At 43.0% G+C, this 23,497-nt stretch overlaps 1 protein-coding gene across 1 annotated transcript; it reads left to right on the forward strand.

The window, feature by feature from the left end:
• Positions 1-297: 297 nt before the first annotated feature.
• Positions 298-3,174, forward strand: LOC124659040 (GDSL esterase/lipase At5g45920-like). The gene is made up of 5 exons (XM_047197003.1): positions 298-396; positions 464-688; positions 782-849; positions 1,487-1,654; positions 2,840-3,174. Exons 1-5 carry the CDS (start codon positions 298-300, stop codon positions 2,997-2,999), a joined length of 720 nt encoding a protein of 239 aa, XP_047052959.1. The 3' UTR covers positions 3,000-3,174.
• Positions 3,175-23,497: the final 20,323 nt, after the last annotated feature.

The raw sequence follows: 23,497 nt of genomic DNA on the forward strand, positions 1-23,497 counted from the left end.
AACAGCGAAAATCCGAATATCGGCTCAAATTGTTACATGGGCCGATATGCGGCGTCTCACCCGAATAGAAATGCAGGTCTGCGTTCCGGTCAAAAAAAAAAAGAAATGCAGATGCAGGTCTGCGACCTCCAGCTGGTGACTGGTCATGTCAATAATAATAAAAAAAGACTCCGGCTCCTGCACGACACGTACTAGCACAGGGCAGAAGTGAGTTGCTCGTGAAGTTGCCGTGATCTCATCTCCGAGGTAACCAGCCAACTCCAGCGGCCGATCCGTGGTCGAGGTGCGGGAGAGAAGATGCGGCCGCGGCTGGTGCTCTTCGGCGACTCCATCACCGAGCAGTCCTTCGCCACCGGCGGCTGGGGCGCCGCCCTCGCCGACCACTTCGCCCGCCAGGTACTCTCCGTCTGCGCCGCCGCTAGCTGCTGCGTATAGAAGTGACATCGGATTTTGTGCTGGTTAGGCGGACGTGGTGCTGCGCGGGTTCGACGGGTACAACACGCGGTGGGCGCTGAAGGTGCTGGATAGAGCCATGGAGGGTGCGGCCGCCGGGGGCGCGGACCCGGCGGCCCTCACGGTGTTCTTCGGCGCCAACGACGCCAACCTGCCCGATCGGTCGCAGGGGCACCAGCACGTGCCGCTGGCGGAGTACCAGGACAACCTCCGCGCGATCTGCGCCCACTTCAAGGTTGCTGCCATACTGTCCTGGTCCTGGAGCAAGGAATGCTGCTAATCTGCTCGCTTCTTCAGTTACTCGTATGTGGTTGTCTTGGTTTTGCAGAATATGTGGCCCTCTGCTGCTATCATACTCATCACCCCTCCACCAATCTACGAGCCCGCGAGGATCCGGTAACAATAGCCCACTCACCCTGCAGATATATCAACTTCGTTTTGCTTTATTTATGGTGAATGGTCAGATGTCAGTTCAACGGAATAAGATCCACTAGATATCTTATTGGTTTCCTTTAGCAAAATGACATTCGTGATGCAGGTCAGTAATGTAGTACTGACATGTATCTTTAGAACAATATATTTAACATCATCAATTCATTCATTGTATCCCTGATAATTGTGATGAATAAAACAGGGAAACTGCTGAAAATGGTTTTTGTTTTATACAGTGAATTGTGTCAAGCAAACCTGTCAATCTCAATCGGAATGTTAAGAAATTGGGCTGAACTTACAAAATGTATCGAGGGTGTGTTTAGTATTTGACCTACTGGAATCTTTTTTATGAGTCCATGAGGTGGAGTTCCTTATAAGTTGATTCGGTTCCGACTCAAAATGATGCACATTTCAATACCCGTGGGAGTGTATTATATAGGGCTCTATGTATATCCACTTGCCACTTGGTGGCCTGTGATCGGGCTGAAGATTCCTTTGAAGCAAATATTAAAAATTATCCCTCAATTTTTTTTAGTAATTATGGCTTTTAGCAAAGCAGATTCATGAGCAAGCCACACTTATTCTATATCTTTCCATGCAGACACAAATATGGAGATAATGATCCTTCAAGACAGCCTGAAAGAACAAATGAAGCTGCTGGCACTTATGCACAGGCATGCATAGCTGTTGCCAAAGAATTGGATTACCCAGTTATAGACATCTGGACACAGATGCAGAAATTTCCTGATTGGCAGACATCTGCACTATGGTAGGAATTTTTTTCTCCGTGAGCAAATTACGATCATGCAAATATGTTATAACTTTTAGAAATCTTCTACCTCCTAGGCTAAGATAAATAGAGCTTAATAATTGGAAGTGGCTGATGAAGAGAAATCAACCGGTGGCAATTCTGAGACAGACTGTTACTCGGGATTTACACTGATTGCTTGAAATCTGGTCTGTGTCCAGTTATTTTTATGTCTGGTTCTTGCTTGAGAAGCACTGTTGGAGACTACCCAAAGAAAAGGCTGGATATAAATATTCGAGCTGGATGTCTCCTTATTTACTGTTGCTCAAAACTATCGTTGAAAAACTACCATTTAAAACTATCCGAAGAATAATTCGTAGTAAAATAAAGGATTGGAATCATGTGAATTTGATGCAGACACTCAGTAATGCCTTAAAACTTTGCAATGTTATGTTGTTCTTGGTTATCCATGGCATTCTTAGTAAAATGAAGAATCATAGTTATGAGAATCCGATGGAGTCAACCTGTAGTGCTTTTAAGCTTTGCAGTGTAATGTTGTTCTTGGTTATGCTTGGCATTCTTATGCAGTAAAAGAAAACTGGTAACCCGCATCTGACAACCCAACCTGAGAATCAGTTGATAATTTGCGTCAAGTATCACCTGGCTCACTGTGAAAACAATGATTATTGAGCCACATAAATTTCACTTGACATTCTACAATGTGACTCTAGTTTTTAACATTTGCAATTTCCAATAAAGACCTGCATTTACAAATAGAGCAAAGTATATACTACAGTTTCACTTAATATTCTACACTGTGACTCTGTTTTGTAACATTTGAAATTTCCGATAAAAACCTGCATTTACAAATAAAGCAAAGTATATACTACCCCTTTTGTCCTATGTTAAAAGTTGAAGGTTTTTCATTTTCTGCTTGAACACACAGAAAATTTCGACTCCCCCAAAAGGGAAGATTCTGTAGTAGATGTTCCCAGATACTATATAATCATCTCCCAGTTTGTTCTTCATCCACTGATTTGATAGTCGATCATCAATTGGCTTATACATAATATGGCGCTCTTTATGTCCTCATGTTTTTTTTAATCGAGGATTTAATTACAGAGTATTTTGCCAAAGCATTGCAGTGTATCATGGTGTATCTTCCTGACCATAAGCAGCAGATAACCTTATTATTACATCATGCAGTGACGGACTTCATTTCACCCCGTTTGGAAACAAGATTCTGTTCGACGAGGTGCTCAAGACGCTGGGAAGCATTGGCTTCAGCCAGCAGAGTCTCCGGTCGGACCTCCCTCTCTACCATCAAATCGACCCCAAGGACCCATTGAAAGCATTTGAAATTTGAACAAGGTATCTGCATGGCTTGATTAGTCAGAAAGACAAGTTTTGCTTGGTTTGAACACTGGGACACCTTATGCCATGTGCGGGACTTGTTTAGAAGAAGTGGTTTATTTTCCATGTATTCCGTAAGAAATGATCATGCCATTCTACGGTTTGCAAGCGAAAAAGACAGTTGAAATAAACGGTAGTTTCTGGTTTTTCCTGTACATTTCGTAAGGTGCAGTGAAGCTCTGATTTCTGTTGCGTTTCTCACCCTTAGCTGCTCCTAAACCATATATGTTCAGGCATGTTCCCGATTCTCATATATGACGCTGCGTGATTTTTGCTGTTATTCAGCCGAGTTTGTGCACGACATTGACAGTACTATATTGCACAAATGCTACAAGTGTTTCAACCTATCTCCTGCCCGTTCGATATATTGCACAAATCTGAACTACATCTACAACTCCAATGATGTAGAGTTTTTCCCAATGCTTTGAATGAAAAGAGCCCCTTTTTATACACTTTTCAAAACATTCATGGGGAGAAGATTGTAGAAGATAGCATCCAAACCTCTATGGAAGACAAAGTTGCCATGTTTCTTCATGTCGTGGGTCATAAACATAGGTTTAAAGTGATCCATATCATATTCAGGAGATAAATGAAAATTATTTCTCGTTATTTTGAAAAAGTCTGCTATGTAGTTGGAGAGCTCGGAGAAGATATGATCAAACCACCAACTAGTCGCACACCTCCCAAGATTTAAAAAATATAGATGGCGTCCATATTCCAGGGTGAGCACCAATTCTCTCGTTTCTTTTCATCAAATTATTACTATGGTCAGAAACATGAATTTCTTTTTGTGGCTTGACAAGATTGTATTGATGCTATCGATGGTACTCATGCGGTTGTTAGAGTGCCGAAATCACAGTCTTCAACATACAAGGGAAGGAAGCATTAGATCAGCCAGAATATAAGGTAGTAACATAAAGTCATTTTTTTTTAGAAAAACAAGGGAGCCGAAACCCCCCCAGCTCCATTTTATTGAAAATGAAGCAGGGGATAACAGAGTAGCATGCGAGGGTTACATCAAGTATTTTTGCAGCCCTAGCTATGTTCCTGCACTACTTTAAAACAGGTACTTTTTGTTCCCATAAACCGTATGCAAAGGGGTATACACATTTTGCCAGATTACCATCAAACTGGAGAGTACCAGTTTGTATTTTCAATGAAGAAACGCTCCCGCTCTGCATCTGACTTCAAGTCGTCCAGGCAATCTGCAGTAATTCCGCTCTTTTGATATCCAGCAACTGAAGATTCATATCTAGCAACCGAGATCTCGATTCTTTGTAGATTGGCCGCCATCTTCTCAGGGTAGAAGTCGCACGATCCCAGACCACTAGCATGCTCAAACATTTCTTTCCTTGAAAACACATTTCATTGCGGGTCTTCTATAAGAAAACTAGGAAAGCAGTGGCCACAATATTGCAAATAGGATCACCAGACAACCAAGCAGAAACAACGCATCAATGCTACTAATATGACTACCAGGAAATACACACCCAATCATCTTCCAAATCAAATTGGAAACAACACAATCGAAGAACAAATGATGAACCGATTCAACCTCAGAACAAAACAGGCAAGTTTGGTCAGTCACAGGACGACGTTTTGCAAGATTATCCCTTGTCAGGATACGATTTTGTAACAAAAGCCACAAGAACACATGTACACGTCCTGAGACCTGTACCTTCCAGATCGCAGCAAGATGTGGTACTTTAACCCCATCATCATTAACCCATCGATAAAAAGATTTAACAGAGTAAGAACCATTAGCCTCAAGGCGCCAGATAGGTTTATCCAAAGACTCCGAACGAGAGATTTTCGACAACAAATCACATAGCTCATACCAACGCAGCATCATTGAGTCATTAAAACAACGATGGAAAGTCAAACAAATTTCATTATCAACCATCACCTCTGCAATGGTAACTGACTGCTCATTGCAAACTTGAAAAAGATCCCAGAACATAGTGGCCAAAGAGTGATCAGATATCCATGTATCCAGCCAAAAAAGCACATTTTCTCCATTACCAACTTGCCACCGAAAACCAGTTCTAATTGATGGTGCAACCCAAATAATACCTTTCCAGAAGGGAGAGGCATTATTATCGTTAACCCAGAGAACACTAGGTAGAGTATCATACTTGTATTCAATAATTTTTCTCCAAATTTTGTTTTCAGTAATGAAGAAACGATTAAACCAAGAACCCAAGAGGCATAAATTCATATCTCTGATATTTGGGACACCTAACCCTCCAAACTCTTTTTTCCTAGAGATCAAACCCCAGTTTGCTAGATGGTATTTATGTTGGTCATCCAAATCTCCCCAGGAAAAATTTGCCATCTGGGAATAGATGGCATTTATGGCCCACTTTGGAAACTTAAGCACCAAAAGCAAATATGTAGGAGTACTTGCTAAGCAAGTCCTAATCAAATTCAACTTCACTTCATAGGAAATAAGCTTTCCCCGCCAGCCAGAAATCTTTTTGATGATGCGGTCAATAATTGGCTGCAAATCTTCTCTCTGCAATTTTGTAAAATGCAGAGGAACACCTAAATATTTAAACGGGAAAGAACCCAAGTTGCAACAAAACACCTGGGCAAACTCCTTGGCGCAAGCCTCTGAAAGATTGATAGTCATCAAATCACTTTTGTGATAATTAATCCTTAGTCCGGAGAGATTTTCAAAACAGGTAAGAATCCACTTGAGAATTCTGTTGAAGGATAGAGGGATATGCGGAATATGATGGATGTTGTATCGTCGTTGGCTAGCAGCATGGATCAAAGGCGGCGGCGCTGCGACCCAAAGGGGCGACGCAGCGGCAACCCGATGCTCGATCGGTGGTAGGCGCGTGCTCGGGGACGTGCTTGGCGTAGACGTGCGCGGGGTCGGTTGATCAGACCGACGGCGGCACGATACGCGCCATGGCGTGGACGACGCGCAGATCGAAGCCGATGGCGCTGCAGAACTGGACGCCAATACTGCGAGATGCACGGCTGGAACAGTTGGCCTGGGGTCCAGTACGACCGGCCTGGGCGCCGGTCCAACCGGCCTGGGGCCCGGTCTGACCAGCCGGGGCGCCGGTCCAACCGGCCTGGAGCCCGGTCTGCCGGCCTGGGCGCCGGGTGACTGGGCGGAAGCCCCTGGATAGCGGCCCGGTAGGCACCGGTTCTGGGCCCGATTTGGTCTGGAACGACCCGGTCTGGAAGCCGGTCCGGCCGGTTGTAGCGCCGGGTAATCCGGTCAGGTGGCCGGTCTGCCGGCCGTGGCGCCGGCCCGTCCAGTGCTGAGGCCGGTCGGCCGGGTCGTGGCGCCGGCCGCCTGACGGATCTGACCGACGGCGGCACGATACGCGCCATGATGTGGACGACGCGCAGATCAGAGTCGATGGCGGCGTTGTCGATGTATTCCCTGTCGATGGCGGCATTGTCGATGTATTCCCGGTCGATGGCGATGGAGACCGCGCGAGCAAGAACAGCCTGCTGCGATGCACGTAGGGGCGCCCCGTGTGCGGCGCGTGCGGCTGTGCCGTGCGGTTGATGGCCGGTGCGGGTCGATGCCGTTGTCGGAGTAGAGGCGCAAGAGGACGACGGCGATGGGCGACTCAATCCGATCTATGATCGGTAAACCAAAAAGGTAAAACGCCGGTCGAGGGTAGCGGATCAACGAATCGGCGGAGGAACCCTCATACGGGTTGCGCGGCCCCCGGAGTAGGCCATGGAGATTGACCTCCCCGGGGGCGGCGCGGGCGGAAGCGCGGGCGGCGGCTAGGTCAAGGAGCGTGCCGCTCTGATACCATGTAGAAGGATAGAGAGGGAGAGAGATATGCGGAATATGATGGATGTTGTATTGCGCCTCATGGGCGAGTATATATAGTGGTACAAGACTTGGAGGCTAAGATAGCTCTCCTAGAGATATGGTAGGTAGATATTACAAATCCTAGACTACCTAATATACCTATACCAAATATATCTCTAACAACTTCTAGCCATATGAATATCCGGCTCTAAGAAGAGAATGGTGTCGTCAGCGTATTGGAGGCTGATGACACCCCCAGGAACCACTTGCGGGAGCAATCCCTTAATCAAACTATTAGACGCTGCTTTAGCAAGGGATTTTGTAAATACCTCAGTCACTATTTTGATCATTAATTCGCACACATAAGGAACCATTAACCAAGCTACTAGAGATCCAACCTCTAAATTTTCTCCCAAATCCCCTAGAAATCAACATCTCATCCAAGAAATACCAGTTTACACAGTCATACGCTTTCTCATAATCTAGTTTCAAAACTAGACCATAGGAGTGGGTCCTGTGAATTTCATGGATGATCTCATGGGCGAAAACAACACTTTCGAGAATAAATCAACCCTTGATAAAGGCAGATTGACTCAGAGAAATCAACCTATCGGCCACGGGACCGACTCGGTTAGTCATTATTTTAGTGATAACTTTTAAAGAGCAATTACTCCCTCCATACCGGATTAATGGGTAATTACGCACTTCGAAAAACAAGTTTAACTACAAATTTGGTCAATGAAATATGAGATATATGTCACAAAAATTATACCATTGGATTCGTATTCAAAAAATGTTTCCAATAATTTTTGTGATGCATATCTTATAATTTGTTGACTAAATTAGTAGTCAAACTTGTTTCTCGAAGTGCGTACTTGCCCATTAATCCGGTATGGAGGGAGTACATAAACTGATGGGGCGAAATTTCTTCATCTCCCTAGCTTCAAGTCTAATAAATGTTATTAGTTTAAGTTACTGTGCACACCAGCGAACGGCTCAAGGCTAATAAAGCGAGACAGATGCATCAGGTACATACGTGCGAAAGAACTAGGAGGCGGTGGAAAGAAGCCACAAAACTCATCTAGGGTTCCGTTCTCCTCGCCGGCGATACCGTCGGTCCGCTCCGCCTCCGGTGGCCTTGGGGCCTTGAAGGTGTGGCGGACCTGATGGGTTCGTTGCATGGAAAACAAAAAAATTCTACCGCAAAGACGAATAAATCCAAGATCTAATCTATGGAAAAGCCAAGATCTAATCTACCAAGATTAAAGCAACGAGATGTATGTGAGACTAACCCTCGAAGATTCCAAAGCCTACGAGATTAGATCTTGTCGTTGATGTAGTCGATCATCCAGTGCTGCAATCCGGTAGCACTTCCGTACTCGGTCGTGCGTACGGTGTCGATGAAGCCCGTCCTCTCCCCATTCCAGTGGGCAGCGGAGGTGTGGTAGATCCCCTCGGAATCCCAGCAGCACGACGGCGTGGTGGTGGTGGTGGAGGAGAAAAACTGCAGGGCTTCGCCAAGCCGGTACAACATTATGGAGGAGAGAGGGGGCGGCCAGAGCTAGGTCTGATGGGGTGAGCGCCCCCTGCCCCCTCCCCTCTTTATATAGGGGGAGGTCGGTTTGGGTGGTCCCCCAATTCCCCAAACCCATCTAGAGCCGGCAGCGAAAGGAGGGAGGGGGAATTCTTCCCCCCCCCCCCCCCCCAAGTTGATCCCCCCTAGGGTTTTGGGGAAAACCCTAAGGGTGGCCGACTTGGGCCTTGAGGGGCATGTGCCCCTGGCCCATTAGGATAGGGTGCATCCCCTCGGCCCATGCTAGGCCTCCTAGGGTCGTGGGCCCACTGGTGGGACCGCCGGAACCTTCTTGAACCTTCCCGGTCTTCCACCGAAAAAAACCCGAACTTTTCCGAAACATAGAAATCAACTTCCCTTATATGAATCTTATTCTCTGGACCATTCCGGACCTCCTCGTGATGTCCTGGATCCCATCCGAGACTCCGAACAAACTTCGGTCTCCATCTCATATTCCGAATCTACTTATGCGACATCGAACCTTAAGCGTGTCACCCTACGGTTCGTGAACTATGCAGACATGGTCGAGACTCCTCTCCGACCAATAACCAATAGCGGGATCTGGAGATCCATAATGGCTCCCACACATTCAGCGATAACTTAGTGATCGATTGAACCATTTACATACGATACCGATCCCCTTTGTCATGCGATACTTTACTTGTCCGAGGTTCGATCATCGGTATCTCCATACCTAGTTCAACCTCGTTTCCGACAAGTATTCTTTACTCGTACCGTGGTATGTCATCTCTTGTGACCCAGTCACATGCTTGCAAGCTGATACGTCTCCGACGTATCGATAATTTCTTATGTTCCATGCCACATTATTGATGTTATCTACATGTTTTATGCACACTTTATGTCATATTCGTGCATTTTCCGGAACTAACCTATTAACAAGATGCCGAAGTGCCGATTGTTGTTTTCTGCTGTTTTTGGTTTCAGAAATCCTAGTAAGGAAATATTCTCGGAATTGGACGAAATCAAAGCCCGGGGGCCTATTTTTCCACGAAGCTTCCGGAAGACCGAAGACGAAACGAAGTGGGGCCACGGGGTGGCCAAACCCTAGGGCGGCGCGGCCCCACCCCCGGCCGCGCCGGCCCGTGGTTTGGGCCCCCGTGCCCCCTCCCCGACTTGCCCTTCCGCCTACTTAAAGCCTCCGTGACGAAACCCCCGATACCGAGAGCCACGATACGGAAAACCTTCCGCGAGACGCCGCCAACGCCGATCCCATCTCGGGGGATCCAGGAGATCGCCTCCGGCACCCTGCCGGAGAGGGGAATCATCTCCCGGAGGACTCTACACCGCCATGGTTGCCTCCGGTGTGATGTGTGAGTAGTCTACCCCTGGACTATGGGTCCATAGCAGTAGCTAGATGGTTGTCTTCTCCCCATTGTGCTATCATTGTCGGATCTTGTGAGCTGCCTAACATGATCAAGATCATCTATCCGTAATTCTATATGTTGCGTTTGTTGGGATCCGATGAATAGAGAATACTTGTTATGTTGATTATCAAAGTTATATCTACGTGTTGTTTATGATCTTGCATGCTTTCCGTTACTAGTAGATGCTCTGGCCAAGTAGATGCTTGTAACTCCAAGAGGGAGTACTTATGCTCGATAGTGGGTTCATGCCCGCATTGACACACGGGACAGATGACGTGAAAGTTCTAAGGTTGTGTTGTGTTGTTGCCACTAGGGATAAAACATTGATGCTATGTCTAAGGATGTAGTTGTTGATTACATTACGCACCATACTTAATGCAATTGTCTCGTTGCTTTGCAACTTAATACCGGAGGGGGTTCGGATGATAACCTCGAAGGTGGACTTTTTAGGCATAGATGCGGTTGGATGGCGGTCTATGTACTTTGTCGTAATGCCCAATTAAATCTCACTATAATCATCATGATATGTATGTGCATGGTCATGCTCTCTTTATTTGTCAATTGCCCAACCGTAATTTGTTCACCCAACATGCTGTTTGTCTTATGGGAGAGACACCTCTAGTGAACTCGTGGACCCCGGTCCAATTCTCTTTACTCGAAATACAATCTATCGCAATACTTGTTCTACTATTTTCTCGCAAACAATCATCATCCACACTATACATCTAATCCTTTGTTACAGCAACCCGGTGAGATTGACAACCTCACTGTTTCGTTGGGGCAAAGTACTTTGGTTGTGTTGTGCAGGTTCCACGTTGGCGCCGAAATCCCGGGTGTTGCGCCGCACTACATCCCGCCGCCATCAACCTTCAACGTGCTTCTTGGCTCCTCCTGGTTCGATAAACCTTGGTTTCTTTCCGAGGGAAAACTTGCTGCTGTGCGCATCATACCTTCCTCTTGGGGTTCCCAACGAACGTGTGAGTTACACGCCATCAAGCATATTTTCCGGCGCCGTTGCCGGGAGATCAAGACACGCTGCAAGGGGAGTCTCCACTTCTCAATCTCTTTACTTTGTTTTTGTCTTGCTTAGTTTTATTTACTACTTTGTTTGCTGCACTAAATCAAAATACAAAAAAAAAATTAGTTGCTAGTTTTACTTTATTTGCTATCTTGTTTGCTATATCAAAAACACAAAAAAATTAGTTTACTTGCATTTACTTTATCTAGTTTGCTTTATTTACTGTTGCTAAAATGGCCAACGCTGAAAATACTAAGTTGTGTGACTTCACAACCACAAATAATAATGATTTCTTATGCACACCTATTGCTCCAGCTGCTACAGCAGAATTCTTTGAAATTAAACCTGCTTTACTGAATCTTGTTATGCGAGAGCAATTTTCCAGGTGTTAGTTACGATGATGCTCGCTGCCCATCTTAATAATTTTGTTGAACTATGTGAAATGCAAAAATATAAAGATGTAGATGGTGATATTATTAAACTAAAATTGTTCCCTTTCTCATTAAGAGGAAGAGCTAAAGATTGGTTGCTATCTCTCGCCTAAGAATAGTATTGATTCATGGACTAAATGCAAGGATGCTTTTATTGGTAGATATTATCCCCCTGCTAAAATTATATCTTTGAGGAATAGCATAATGAATTTTAAACAATTAGATACTGAACATGTTGCTCAAGCTTGGGAAAGAATGAAATCTCTGGTTAAAAATTGCCCAACACATGGACTGACTACTTGGATGATCATCCAAACCTTCTATGCCGGACTAAATTTTTCTTCACGGAATTTATTGGATTCAGCTGCTGGAGGTACCTTTATGTCCATCACTCTTGGTGAAGCAACAAAGCTTCTTGATAATATGATGATCAACTACTCTGAATGGCACACGGAAAGAGCTCCACAAGGTAAGAAGGTAAATTCGGTCGAAGAAACCTCTTCCTTGAGTGATAAGATTGATGCTATTATGTCTATGCTTGTGAATGATAGGACTAATATTGATCCTAATAATGTTCCGTTAGCTTCATTGGTTGCACAAGAAGAACATGTTGATGTAAACTTCATTAAAAATAATAATTTCAACAACAATGCTTACCGGAACAATTCTAGTAATAACTATAGGCCATACTTATAATAATGGTAACGGTTATGCTAATTCTTATGGGAATTCTTACAACAATAATAGGAGTTCACCCCGTGGACTTGAAGCCATGCTTAAAGAATTTATTAGTACACAAACTGCTTTTAACAAATCTGTTGAAGAAAAGCTTGGGAAAATTGATATACTTGCTTCTAAAGTCGATAGTCTTGCTGCTGATGTTGATCTTTTGAAATCAAAGGTTTTTCCTAATGAGAATCATCATAATAAAATTGTTACTACAGCAAATGCCATCCAAGTTAGAATTAATGAGAATATAAGATTAATGGCTGAACTGCGTGCTAGGTGGGATAGAGAAGAAAATGAAAAACTAGCTAAAGAGAAGAATATAGCTAAAGTTTGGACTATTACCACCACTTGTAATGCTAATGCTACACATGTTGCTGCACCTCCTACTAATAATAATAAAAGAATTAGTGTTAGCAATGTTTCCACTTCTAATGCAAAGCGCGAGAAACTGCGTGAAACTGCTAAAACTGCTGAAATTGCCTGTGATAAAGCTGCTGAAATTTTTTTCCAACATTGGGGATGATGATCCCATTGCTTTAGATTATAATGGTTTGAATTTTGATGATTGCCACATCTCTGAAGTTATAAAGTTCTTGCAAAAACTTGCTAAAAGTCCTAATGCTAGTGCTATAAATTTGGCCTTTACACATCATATTACAAATGCTCTCATAAAAGCTAGAGAAGAGATACTAGAGCGTGAAGCCTCTATTCCTAAAAAGCTAGAGGATGGTTGGGAGCCCATCATTAAGATGAAGATTAAAGATTTTGATTGTAATGCTTTATGTGATCTTGGTGCAAGTATTTCTGTTATGCCTAAGAAAATTTATAATATGCTTGACTTGCCACCGCTGAAAAATTGTTATTTGGATGTTAATCTTGCTGATCATTCTACAAAGAAACCTTTGGGTAAAGTTGATAATGTTCGCATTACCGTTAACAATAATCTTGTTCCCGTTGATTTTGTTGTCTTGGATATTGAATGCAATGCATCTTGTCCCATTATATTGGGAAGACCTTTTCTTCGAACTCGTTGGTGCTATTATTGATATGAAGGAAGGTAATATAAAATATCAATTTCCTCTCAAGAAAGGTATGGAACACTTCCCTAGAAAGAGAATGAAGGTACCTTTTGATTCTATTATGAGAACAAATTATGATGTTGACACTTCATCTCTCGATAATACTTGATACACACTTTCGCGCCTAGCTGAAAGGCGTTAAAGAAAAGCGCTTATGGGAGACAACCCATGTTTTTACCTACAGTACTTTGTTTTTATTTTGTGTCTTGGAAGTTGTTTACTACTGTAGCAACCTCTCCTTATCTTAGTTTTGTATTTTGTTGTGCCAAGTTAAGCCGTTGATAGAAAAGTAAGTACTAGATTTGGATTACTGCACAGTTCCAGATTTCTTTGCTGTCACGAATCTGGGTCCACCTCCCTGTAGGTAGCTCAGAAAATTAAGCCAATTTACGTGCATGATCCTCAGATATGTACGCAACGTTCATTCAATTTGAGCATTTTCATTTGAGCAAGTCTGGTGCCATTTTAAAATTCGTCAATACGAACTGTTCTATTTTGACAGATTCTGCCTTTTATTTCGCATTGCCTCTTTTGCTATGTTGGATGAATTTCTTTGATCCACTAATGTCCAGTAGCATTATGCAATGTCCAGAAGTGTTAAGAATGATTGTGTCACCTCTGAATATGTTAATTTTTATTGTGCACTAACCCTCTAATGAGTTGTTTCGAGTTTGGTGTGGAGGAAGTTTTCAAGGATCAAGAGAGGAGTATGATGCAACATGATCAAGGAGAGTGAAAGCTCTAAGCTTGGGGATGCCCCGGTGGTTCACCCCTGCATATATCAAGAAGACTCAAGCGTCTAAGCTTGGGGATGCCCAAGGCATCCCCTTCTTCATCGACAACATTATCAGGTTCCTCCCCCGAAACTATATTTTTATTCCATCACATCTTATGTGCTTTGCTTGGAGCGTCGGTTTGTTTTTGTTTTTGTTTTGTTTGAATAAAATGGATCCTAGCATTCACTTTATGGGAGAGAGACACGCTCCGTTGTAGCATATGGACAAGTATGTCCTTGGTTTCTACTCATAGTATTCATGGCGAAGTTTCTCCTTCGTTAAATTGTTATATGGTTGGAATTGGAAAATGATACATGTAGTAATTGCTATAAATGTCTTGGGTAATGTGATACTTGGCAATTGTTGTGCTCATGTTTAAGCTCTTGCATCATATGCTTTGCACCCATTAATGAAGAAATACATAGAGCATGCTAAAATTTGGTTTGCATATTTGGTTTCTCTAAGGTCTAGATAATTTCTAGTATTGAGTTTGAACAACAAGGAAGACGGTGTAGAGTCTTATAATGTTTTCAATATGTCTTTTATGTGAGTTTTGCTGCACCGGTTCATCCTTGTGTTTGTTTCAAATAAGCCTTGCTAGCCTAAACCTTGTATCGAGAGGGAATACTTCTCATGCATCCAAAATACTTGAGCCAACCACTATGCCATTTGTGTCCACCATACCTACCTACTACATGGTATTTTCCGCCATTCCAAAGTAAATTGCTTGAGTGCTACCTTTAAAATTCCATCATTCACCTTTGCAATATATAGCTCATGGGACAAATAGCTTAAAAACTATTGTGGTATTGAATATGTAATTATGCACTTTATCTCTTATTAAGTTGCTTGTTGTGCGATAACCATGTTCACTCGGGGACGCCATCAACTATTCATTGTTGAATTTCATGTGAGTTGCTATGCATGTCCGTCTTGTCTGAAGTAAGAGAGATCTACCACCTTATGGTTAAGCATGCATATTGTTAGAGAAGAACATTGGGCCGCTAAATAAAGCCATGATCCATGGTGGAAGTTTCAGTTTTGGACATATATCCTCAATCTCATATGAGAAAATTATTAATTGTTGTTACATACTTATGCATAAAAGAGGAGTCCATTATCTGTTGTCTATGTTGTCCCGGTATGGATGTCTAAGTTGAAGAATAATCAATAGCGAGAAATCCAATGCGAGCTTTCTCCTTAGACCTTTGTACGAGCGGAATAGAGGTACCCCTTTGTGACACTTGGTTAAAACAGGTGCATTGTGATGATCCGGTAGTCCAAGCTAATTAGGACAAGGTGCGGGCACTATTAGTACACTATGCATGAGGCTTGCAACTTATAAGATATAATTTACATGATGCATATGCTTTATTACTACCGTTGACAAAATTGTTTCATGTTTTCAAAATCAAAGCTCTAGCACAAATATAGCAATCGATGCTTTTCCTCTATGGAGGACCATTCTTTTACTTTCAATGTTGAGTCAGTTCACCCATTTCTCTCCACCTCAAGAAGCAAACACTTGTGTGAACTGTGCATTGATTCCTACATACTTGCTTATTGCACTTATTATATTACTCTATGTTGACAATATCCATGAGATATACATGTTACAAGTTGAAAGCAACCGCTGAAACTTAATCTTCTTTTGTGTTGCTTCAATGCCTTTACTTTGAATTATTGCTTTATGAGTTAACTCTTATGCAAGACTTATTGATGCTTGTCTTGAAGTGCTATTCATGAAAAGTCTTTGCTTTATGATTCACTTGTTTACTCATGTCATATACATTGTTTTGGTCGCTGCATTCACTACATATGCTTTACAAATAGTATGATCAAGATTATGATGGCATGTCACTCCGAGAAATTATCCGTGTTATCGTTTTACCTCGCTCGGGACGAGCGAGAACTAAGCTTGGGGATGCTGATACGTCTCCGACGTATCGATAATTTCTTATGTTCCATGCCACATTATTGATGTTATCTACATGTTTTATGCACACTTTATGTCATATTCGTGCATTTTCTGGAACTAACCTATTAACAAGATGCCGAAGTGCCAGTTGTTGTTTTCTGCTATTTTTGGTTTCAGAAATCCTAGTAAGGAAATATTCTCGGAATTGGATGAAATCAAAGCCCAGGGGCCTATTTTTCCACGAAGCTTCCAGAAGACCGAAGACGAAACGAAGTGGGGCCACAGGGTGGCCAAACCCTAGGGCGGCGCGGCCCCACCCCTGGGCGCGCCGGCCTGTGGTTTGGGCCCCCTGTGCCCCCTCCTGACTTGCCCTTCCGCCTACTTAAAGCCTCCATGACGAAACCCCCAGTACCGAGAGCCACGATACGGAAAACCTTCCAGAGACGCCGCCAACGCCGATCCCATCTCGGGGGATCCAGGAGATCGCCTCCGGCACCCTGCCGGAGAGGGGAATCATCTCCCGGAGGACTCTACACCGCCATGGTCGCCTCCGGTGTGATGTGTGAGTAGTCTACCCCTGGACTATGGGTCCATAGCGGTAGCTAGATGGTTGTCTTCTCCCCATTGTGCTATCATTGTCGGATCTTGTGAGCTGCCTAACATGATCAAGATCATCTATCTGTAATTCTATATGTTGTGTTTGTTGGGATCCGATGAATAGAGAATACTTGTTATGTTGATTATCAAAGTTATATCTACGTGTTGTTTATGATCTTGCATGCTTTCCGTTACTAGTAGATGCTCTGGCCAAGTAGATGCTTGTAACTCCAAGAGGGAGTACTTATGCTCGATAGTGGGTTCATGCCTGCATTGACACCTGGGACAGTGATAGAAAGTTCTAAGGTTGTGTTGTGCTGTTGCCACTAGGGATAAAACATTGATGCTATGTCTAAGGATGTAGTTGTTGATTACATTACGCACCATACTTAATGCAATTGTCTGTTGCTTTGCAACTTAATACTGGAGGGGGTCGGATGATAACTCGAAGGTGGACTTTTTAGGCATAGATGCGGTTGGATGGCGGTCTATGTACTTTGTCGTAATGCCCAATTAAATCTCACTATAATCATCATGATATGTATGTGCATGGTCATGATCTCTTTATTTGTCAATTGCCCAACTGTAATTTGTTCACCCAACATGTTGTTTGTCTTATGGGAGAGACACCTCTAGTGAGCTCGTGGACCCCGGTCCAATTCTCTTTACTCGAAATACAATCTCACTGCAATACTTGTTCTACTTGTTTTTTGCAAACAATCATCATCCACACTATACATCTAATCCTTTGTTACAGCAAGCCGGTGAGATTGACAACCTCACTGTTTCGTTGGGGCAAAGTACTTTGGTTGTGTTGTGTAGGTTCCACGTTGGCGCGGAATCCCTGGTGTTGCGCCGCACTACATCCCGCTGCCATCAACCTTCAACGTGCTTCTTGGCTCCTCCTGGTTCGATAAACCTTGGTTTCTTTCTGAGGGAAAACTTGCTGCTGTGCGCATCATACCTTCCTCTTGGGGTTCCCAACGAACGTGTGAGTTACACGCCATCACAAGCTAATCAGACGACATTCCACCGAGAGGGCCCAGAGTATATCTATCCGTCATCGGGATGGACAAATCCCACTGTTGATCCATATGCCTCAACTCATACTTTCCGAATACTTAATCCCATCTTTATAACCACCCATTTACGCAGTGGCGTTTGATGTAATCAAAGTACCCTTCCGGTATAAGTGATTTACATCATCTCATGGTCAAAGGACTAGGTTACTATGTATCGAAAGCTTATAGCAAGTTGAACTTAATGACTTGATCTCATGCTACGCTTATTTGGATGTATGCCCATTATATCATTCACCCAATGACATAACCTTGTTATTAACAACATCCAATGTTCATGATCACGAAACCATGATCATCTATTAATCAACAAGCTAGTTATACAAGAGGCTTACTAGGGACTCCTTGTTGTTTACATAACACACATGTATCAATGTTTTGGTTAATACAATTCTAGCATGGGATGTAAACATTTATCATGAACACTAAGATATAACAAGAACTAATTTATTATTGCCTCTTGGGCATATCTCCAACAGTCTCCCACTTGCACTAGAGTCAATAATCTAGTTTATATTTGTAAAGCTATAACATCTTGGCCTTCTGGTGCCTATCATGTTTTGCTCACGGGAGAGGTTTCAGTCAATGGATCTGACACGCTCAGAAACGTATGGATTTTGCAATTCATTTGCGTCTCAACGCATCACTTATTTTCCAAATAAGTCGGCATTAATCATATATGTTCAGTCTTCTGGTGGAACCTTAATTCCGTAATTCCGCGGTCTGAAATATGTCACTAATATTGTCACACACACAATATAGCTTCAAAGTTCGGACACTATAGGAACTACACCAAGTTCTCAAAGAACTCCTCGACTTAAACATCCTCAGTCATTGTCAAAACAATGACATACTCTGCCTTCGTTTGTAGAATCCGTCACAATATTTAGAACTCATCTAAATCTAGCATAGCCTTCTTCTAGCTCATTGTGCTACATTTTAAACAGCACTTAGCCTAATTGAGATTGAAATTTTATTTTTTATATGAGACCAAACTAATAACGGTGCAACACCTTACAGCGATTTGTTTTTTATTACCCCATACAAAACTATATATATATATATATCCTTGGTTCTTCTAAAGCACTGAGGAATATTCTTACTGTTGTCCAATGATCATTGCATGAACCATTCTGGTATATGCTCGTAACACTTTAGAGCACAGGACATCTGATTTTGTACATATTATTCGTGATCTAAAATCACTCATGTGTTTTTACTCATCGAGTGTCAAATACACTCAAGTCTTGTTAAACCTTCACATGGAAAAGAACACCTTCTTAATATTTTTATATTGAACTACTTCAATATTCATTCGATGTACTTTGACTTAAACTTATTATGTGTTTCAATCTATCTTCATAGATCTTAAAACTAAATATGTTTCAGTCCATATTCTTTCATTGAAGTCAATTCTCAATGAAACCTTTTAATCACATCAAGTGTATAATTACATCATTTATAATCAATGATATGTCATCCACATATAATATTATAACTATGTCTCAGCGCTCCCACTTAATTTCTTGCAAATGCAAGCATCTTCATCGTTTCTGATGAAATCAAAACTCTTTGATTATTTCATCCGGTGAAGATTCCAACTCCGTGATACTTACTTCATCCAGTGAAGTTTGTATACCTATCTAGTATTCGACGGACTAGCAAAACTCTCGGTTAGTATCTAGTATACATCCTTCATACATACTTCTGGTAAGGAATGTATTTCTGCCATCCTACTATCATATCTCATAAAAGAAATATGTAGCGATTACTAGAATAATCCACATAGACTATAAGCATGGCTATGGAAGATCTAATCTTATCGTAGTCAACTCTTTGAACTTTGTCGTAACCAACTTTTTGACAAGTCGAGCTTCTTCAAGGATATTCCATCCAAGTCCATCAATTTTATAGATCTATTTACTTTCAAAAAGTATTCACCTATCTTGGATTTCATGGCGCATAGCCATTTTAACGGAGTCAGGGCCCATCGTAACTTCTTTGTATGTAGTAGGTTTATCATTGTTCAAAATCAATCCTTTGTCCATAAATCATTTATTTGATCACAAAGTAAACCACATCTACAAGGTTCAATAGGTACTTTGATCTCCATGAGTATAACACTTTGTAGACATGGGAGCCATGATCGTCGTGGCCGCTTTCAGAACCATTTCCGGTGCTGCGCTACTCTAATCGTCATGCTCAGGTTCATCAACCTTATCAAGTTCCATTGTCCTCCCACTCAAATACTTCGCTATAAAACAATTTCTTGGAAATAAGCAAGAATCATCGACAAAAACTTTTGTCTTTGACTTCATAGTGGGAAGAATTCCCAATCAATTCTCTGGGATAACCAACAAAGACATTCATCCGATTTTGGTTGTAAACTTATTTACTTATGCTACGCATACCAAAATTTAAGAAAGGACTATTAGGGTTTATACCCATGCCATAATTCATATGGTGTCATTTCAACGGATTATGATGATGCTCTATTTAGTGTAAAAGCGGTAGTCTCTAAAGCATAATCCACAAAAATATAATAGCGTCATTTTATATCATCATTAACCCAACAAGGTTTGGATACGTCTCTCGGATACTGCATCATCACTATGATGAGAGTGGATTTGGTAACCGCGTGTATACGTGAGCATGCCCTAGCTGCCGTTGGATCAACGTTGAGATTCATTTACTAGCTCACGGTGACCATACGGCGTTAGTACTTTTTTTGGGCTGTTATCGCTCACATCTTGAGAACCGCTCACATCTTATCCCTTTGCAGTTTTATCTCTCCCACCGTCTCACCTGTTGTTGTCCACCACTCATTCTCATTATCTCTCTCTCTCTCCTCTCTGGAGTAGTAGCGCCGCGCGGAGCCTTGGAGGCTGCCGCAGGTGACGAGCACACAACAGGAGAGCAACTCTGACCACGGAGCAGGGAGTTCGCCGCCGGTGACGAGCACACGGCGGGAGAGCATCGCAGACCGGGGAGCGTGGAGTCTGAATGCAGTGGAAAAAATGCTGCCGGAAAGACGAAATCGAAACAAAGAACGAAAAGAGAACATCCAATCGCAGACCACGGTGAGCACCATCCAGGCCGCCAAGGACATGCGCGAATGTCAGGCGGCGGCCGACGGCAGCGCGATGCGGCCGTGCACAGCCTGCTCCTGAGCGGGATCTCCTCGTTCGACTACACCGTTGCGTCGAGCAGCAGGTCGCACGCGAGGCCAAGGACATGCGCGAATGCCAGGCGGTGGCCGACGATAGCGCGACGTGGCCGTGCACAGCCTGCTCCTGCCTGCCGCCGCTGGGATCCTCGTTGCGACACAGGAGGGCAGGGCTGTGTCTTCCACGTCAGTTTCGCCGCCACGTCCGTCCTCGTCTCGCCCGCGACGGAGCACTGGAGCTGGACGACGAGCCCAGCCGCCGCCGCCGGACCCAATAAGCGCTACCCCTCCTCTGCCAGATTTCTTTCTCTCTCCAATTCAACGATTTCTCTCCCTCTCTCCAATTTCGCTCGTGGCAGACCTGCTTGATACCATCGATGTGCTGGTTCGATTCGTCGCAGCAGCTCGATTCAGCTCATCACGGTTGGCTTCTCGCTCGATCTGGGAAGAAGTTGGTGGAGGGGAGGATTAGATGGGATCGGAAGAAATATTTAATAGTCTATCATCTCACGGACAAATAAAAGAGCAGCAGCAGGGCTCGAGTCACCTCTTCAGAATAAAATCCATAGAAGTTACATAGGTCTAGCACAGCCGCTGTGAACTATTGCTGCTAGTAATCCTCTAGTTGCATGTCCCATTATCAATTGGCCTGGCACAACCGCTGGCCGTACGATGGAGGTGGACAGGGTCTAAAGAATCATGTGAAATAATTTTTTAGTAGTACATCACCTCACGGAGAAACTGACGCCGTTAGCCACATGTCACTTTCTGGATGCGTGCTCACGTATACACCCGGTCACCACGCTTCTTTTGTCACTATGATACTCCAAGAAACGTGGGTTGTAGAACAATTTCATAACTCTCTTAGATGTTCGCTAAAAATCGTAATTCAAATATTTTCCACCATGATCCAATCATAGATAACTTTTCTATTACGATGATTTCCACTTCATGCTGAAATTTATTTGAATCCATTCAAATATTTTAAACTTCTTCCTTATCGAATAAATATATCCACATATTTATACTGATGACCCACAAGTATAGGGGGTGTATCGTAGTACTTTCGATAAATAAGAGTGTCGAACCCAACGAGGAGCAGAAGGTGTTGACAAGAAGTTTCGATGAAGGATTCACTGTAAATGCTCACGGACAAGTTTTCGGGGGTTTTGATATAGCGAGATAAATAAAATACAAGTAAGTAAAATGCGGGAATAATAATTGCAGCAAGTGGCCCAATCCTTTTTAGCACAAAGGACAAGCCGGTTTATTTACTTATGATGACCAAACGTTCTTGAGGACACACGGGAATTTAGTCTAGTGCTTTCGCTTCATATAGTTGATTAATCTTCATTGTTTTGATAAGTGTTGTGTGGGTGAACCTATGCTAATGCACCGTCCTTCCTAGGACTAATACATACTTGTGATTAAACCCCTTGCAAGCATCCGCAAATACAAGAAAGTAATTAAGATAAATCTAACCACAACCTTAAACTCTGAGATCCTGTTATCCCTCATGCATCGATATACCAACGGGGGTTCAGGTTGTTGTCACTCCGGCAACCCCACAATTAGCAAACGAATACAATATGCATTCCCCTAGGCCCATAAAGGTGAAGTATCATGTAGTCGACGTTCACATGACACCACTAGAAGAATAACACCACAACTTAAATATCAAACCATTAAATATTACTCAACATAGCTCACTACTAACATTTAGACTTCACCCATGTCCTCAAGAACTAAACGAACTACTCACAAGACATCATATGGAACATGATCAGAGGTGATATGATGATGAATAACAATCTGAATATAAACCTTGATTCAATGGTTTCACTCAATAGCATCAGTAACAAGGAGTAATCAACACCGGGAGAGTTTCCCCTATGAAATAATCAAGATTCAACCCTAGATGTTAAAGCGGAGACGAGGTGCAGCGGTGGAGATGACGGTGTCAGTGGTGGAGATAATGATGATGATCCCAATGAAGTCCAGCTCGATGACGGTGATGATGGCGATGATTTCCCCTTCGGGGAGGGAATTTCCTCGGCAGATTTCAGCCTACCGGAGAGCTCTTTTCTCTCTGGTGTTTTGCGCCCCGTGGAGGCGGCTATGACTCTCCTCGATGATCTGTCGCACCTTAGGGTTTTCGGTAGATGAAGTACGCGAAAGGGCGATGGCCGAGGGGGTCGTGGGCCCCCTCCCCACATGGCGGCGCGCCAGCCCTGGTGGCCGCGCCGGCCTATGGGGAGGGCCCATGGCGGCCCTCCTCGGCCTCCCCTTTTGGCTGGCTCCGTCATCTGGAAAAATAGGAGCTTCGGTATATTTTCCGTCAATTGTTGATCTTCGAAATATTGTATCCCGACGGTGCTTTTTCCTGCGAGAATCCTCGACTCCGGTGAGTAATTCTCCAATAATCATGAAACATGCAAAATAGGTGAAATAACATAAGTATCATCTCTAAATATGAAATATATCAATGAATAACAATAGAATTATGATATAAAATAGTGTTGCAAAATGGACGTATCAACTCCCCCCAAGCTTAGACCTCGCTTGTCCCCAAGCGAAACTGAACTCAGTAAACAAGACCACATGTTTATGGAGTGAAGAGTCGATAAATAAAATACGAACAAGAAGCATCACATTTATTAATTCACACAAGACATTCTAATAAACAACTTCCTCATATAACTCAACTTGAAACAAGTAAAGGGAAATCACAAATAAAGGTGCATAGGAAATCATAATTGGTGATGGCAAACTTCGTTCTTGGTCAAAGAACAATTAACAGGTTGTACTTATCTTTCGAGTAGAGCCTTTATATTAGAGCTTATATGGCAGATCTTACATGCTCAGTCATAACAATCTCCTCATAATCATTGATAACCTTCAAAGTCATAT

This window comes from Lolium rigidum, chromosome 6, assembly GCF_022539505.1.
Source record: "Lolium rigidum isolate FL_2022 chromosome 6, APGP_CSIRO_Lrig_0.1, whole genome shotgun sequence".
Lineage (NCBI taxonomy): Eukaryota > Viridiplantae > Streptophyta > Magnoliopsida > Poales > Poaceae > Lolium > Lolium rigidum.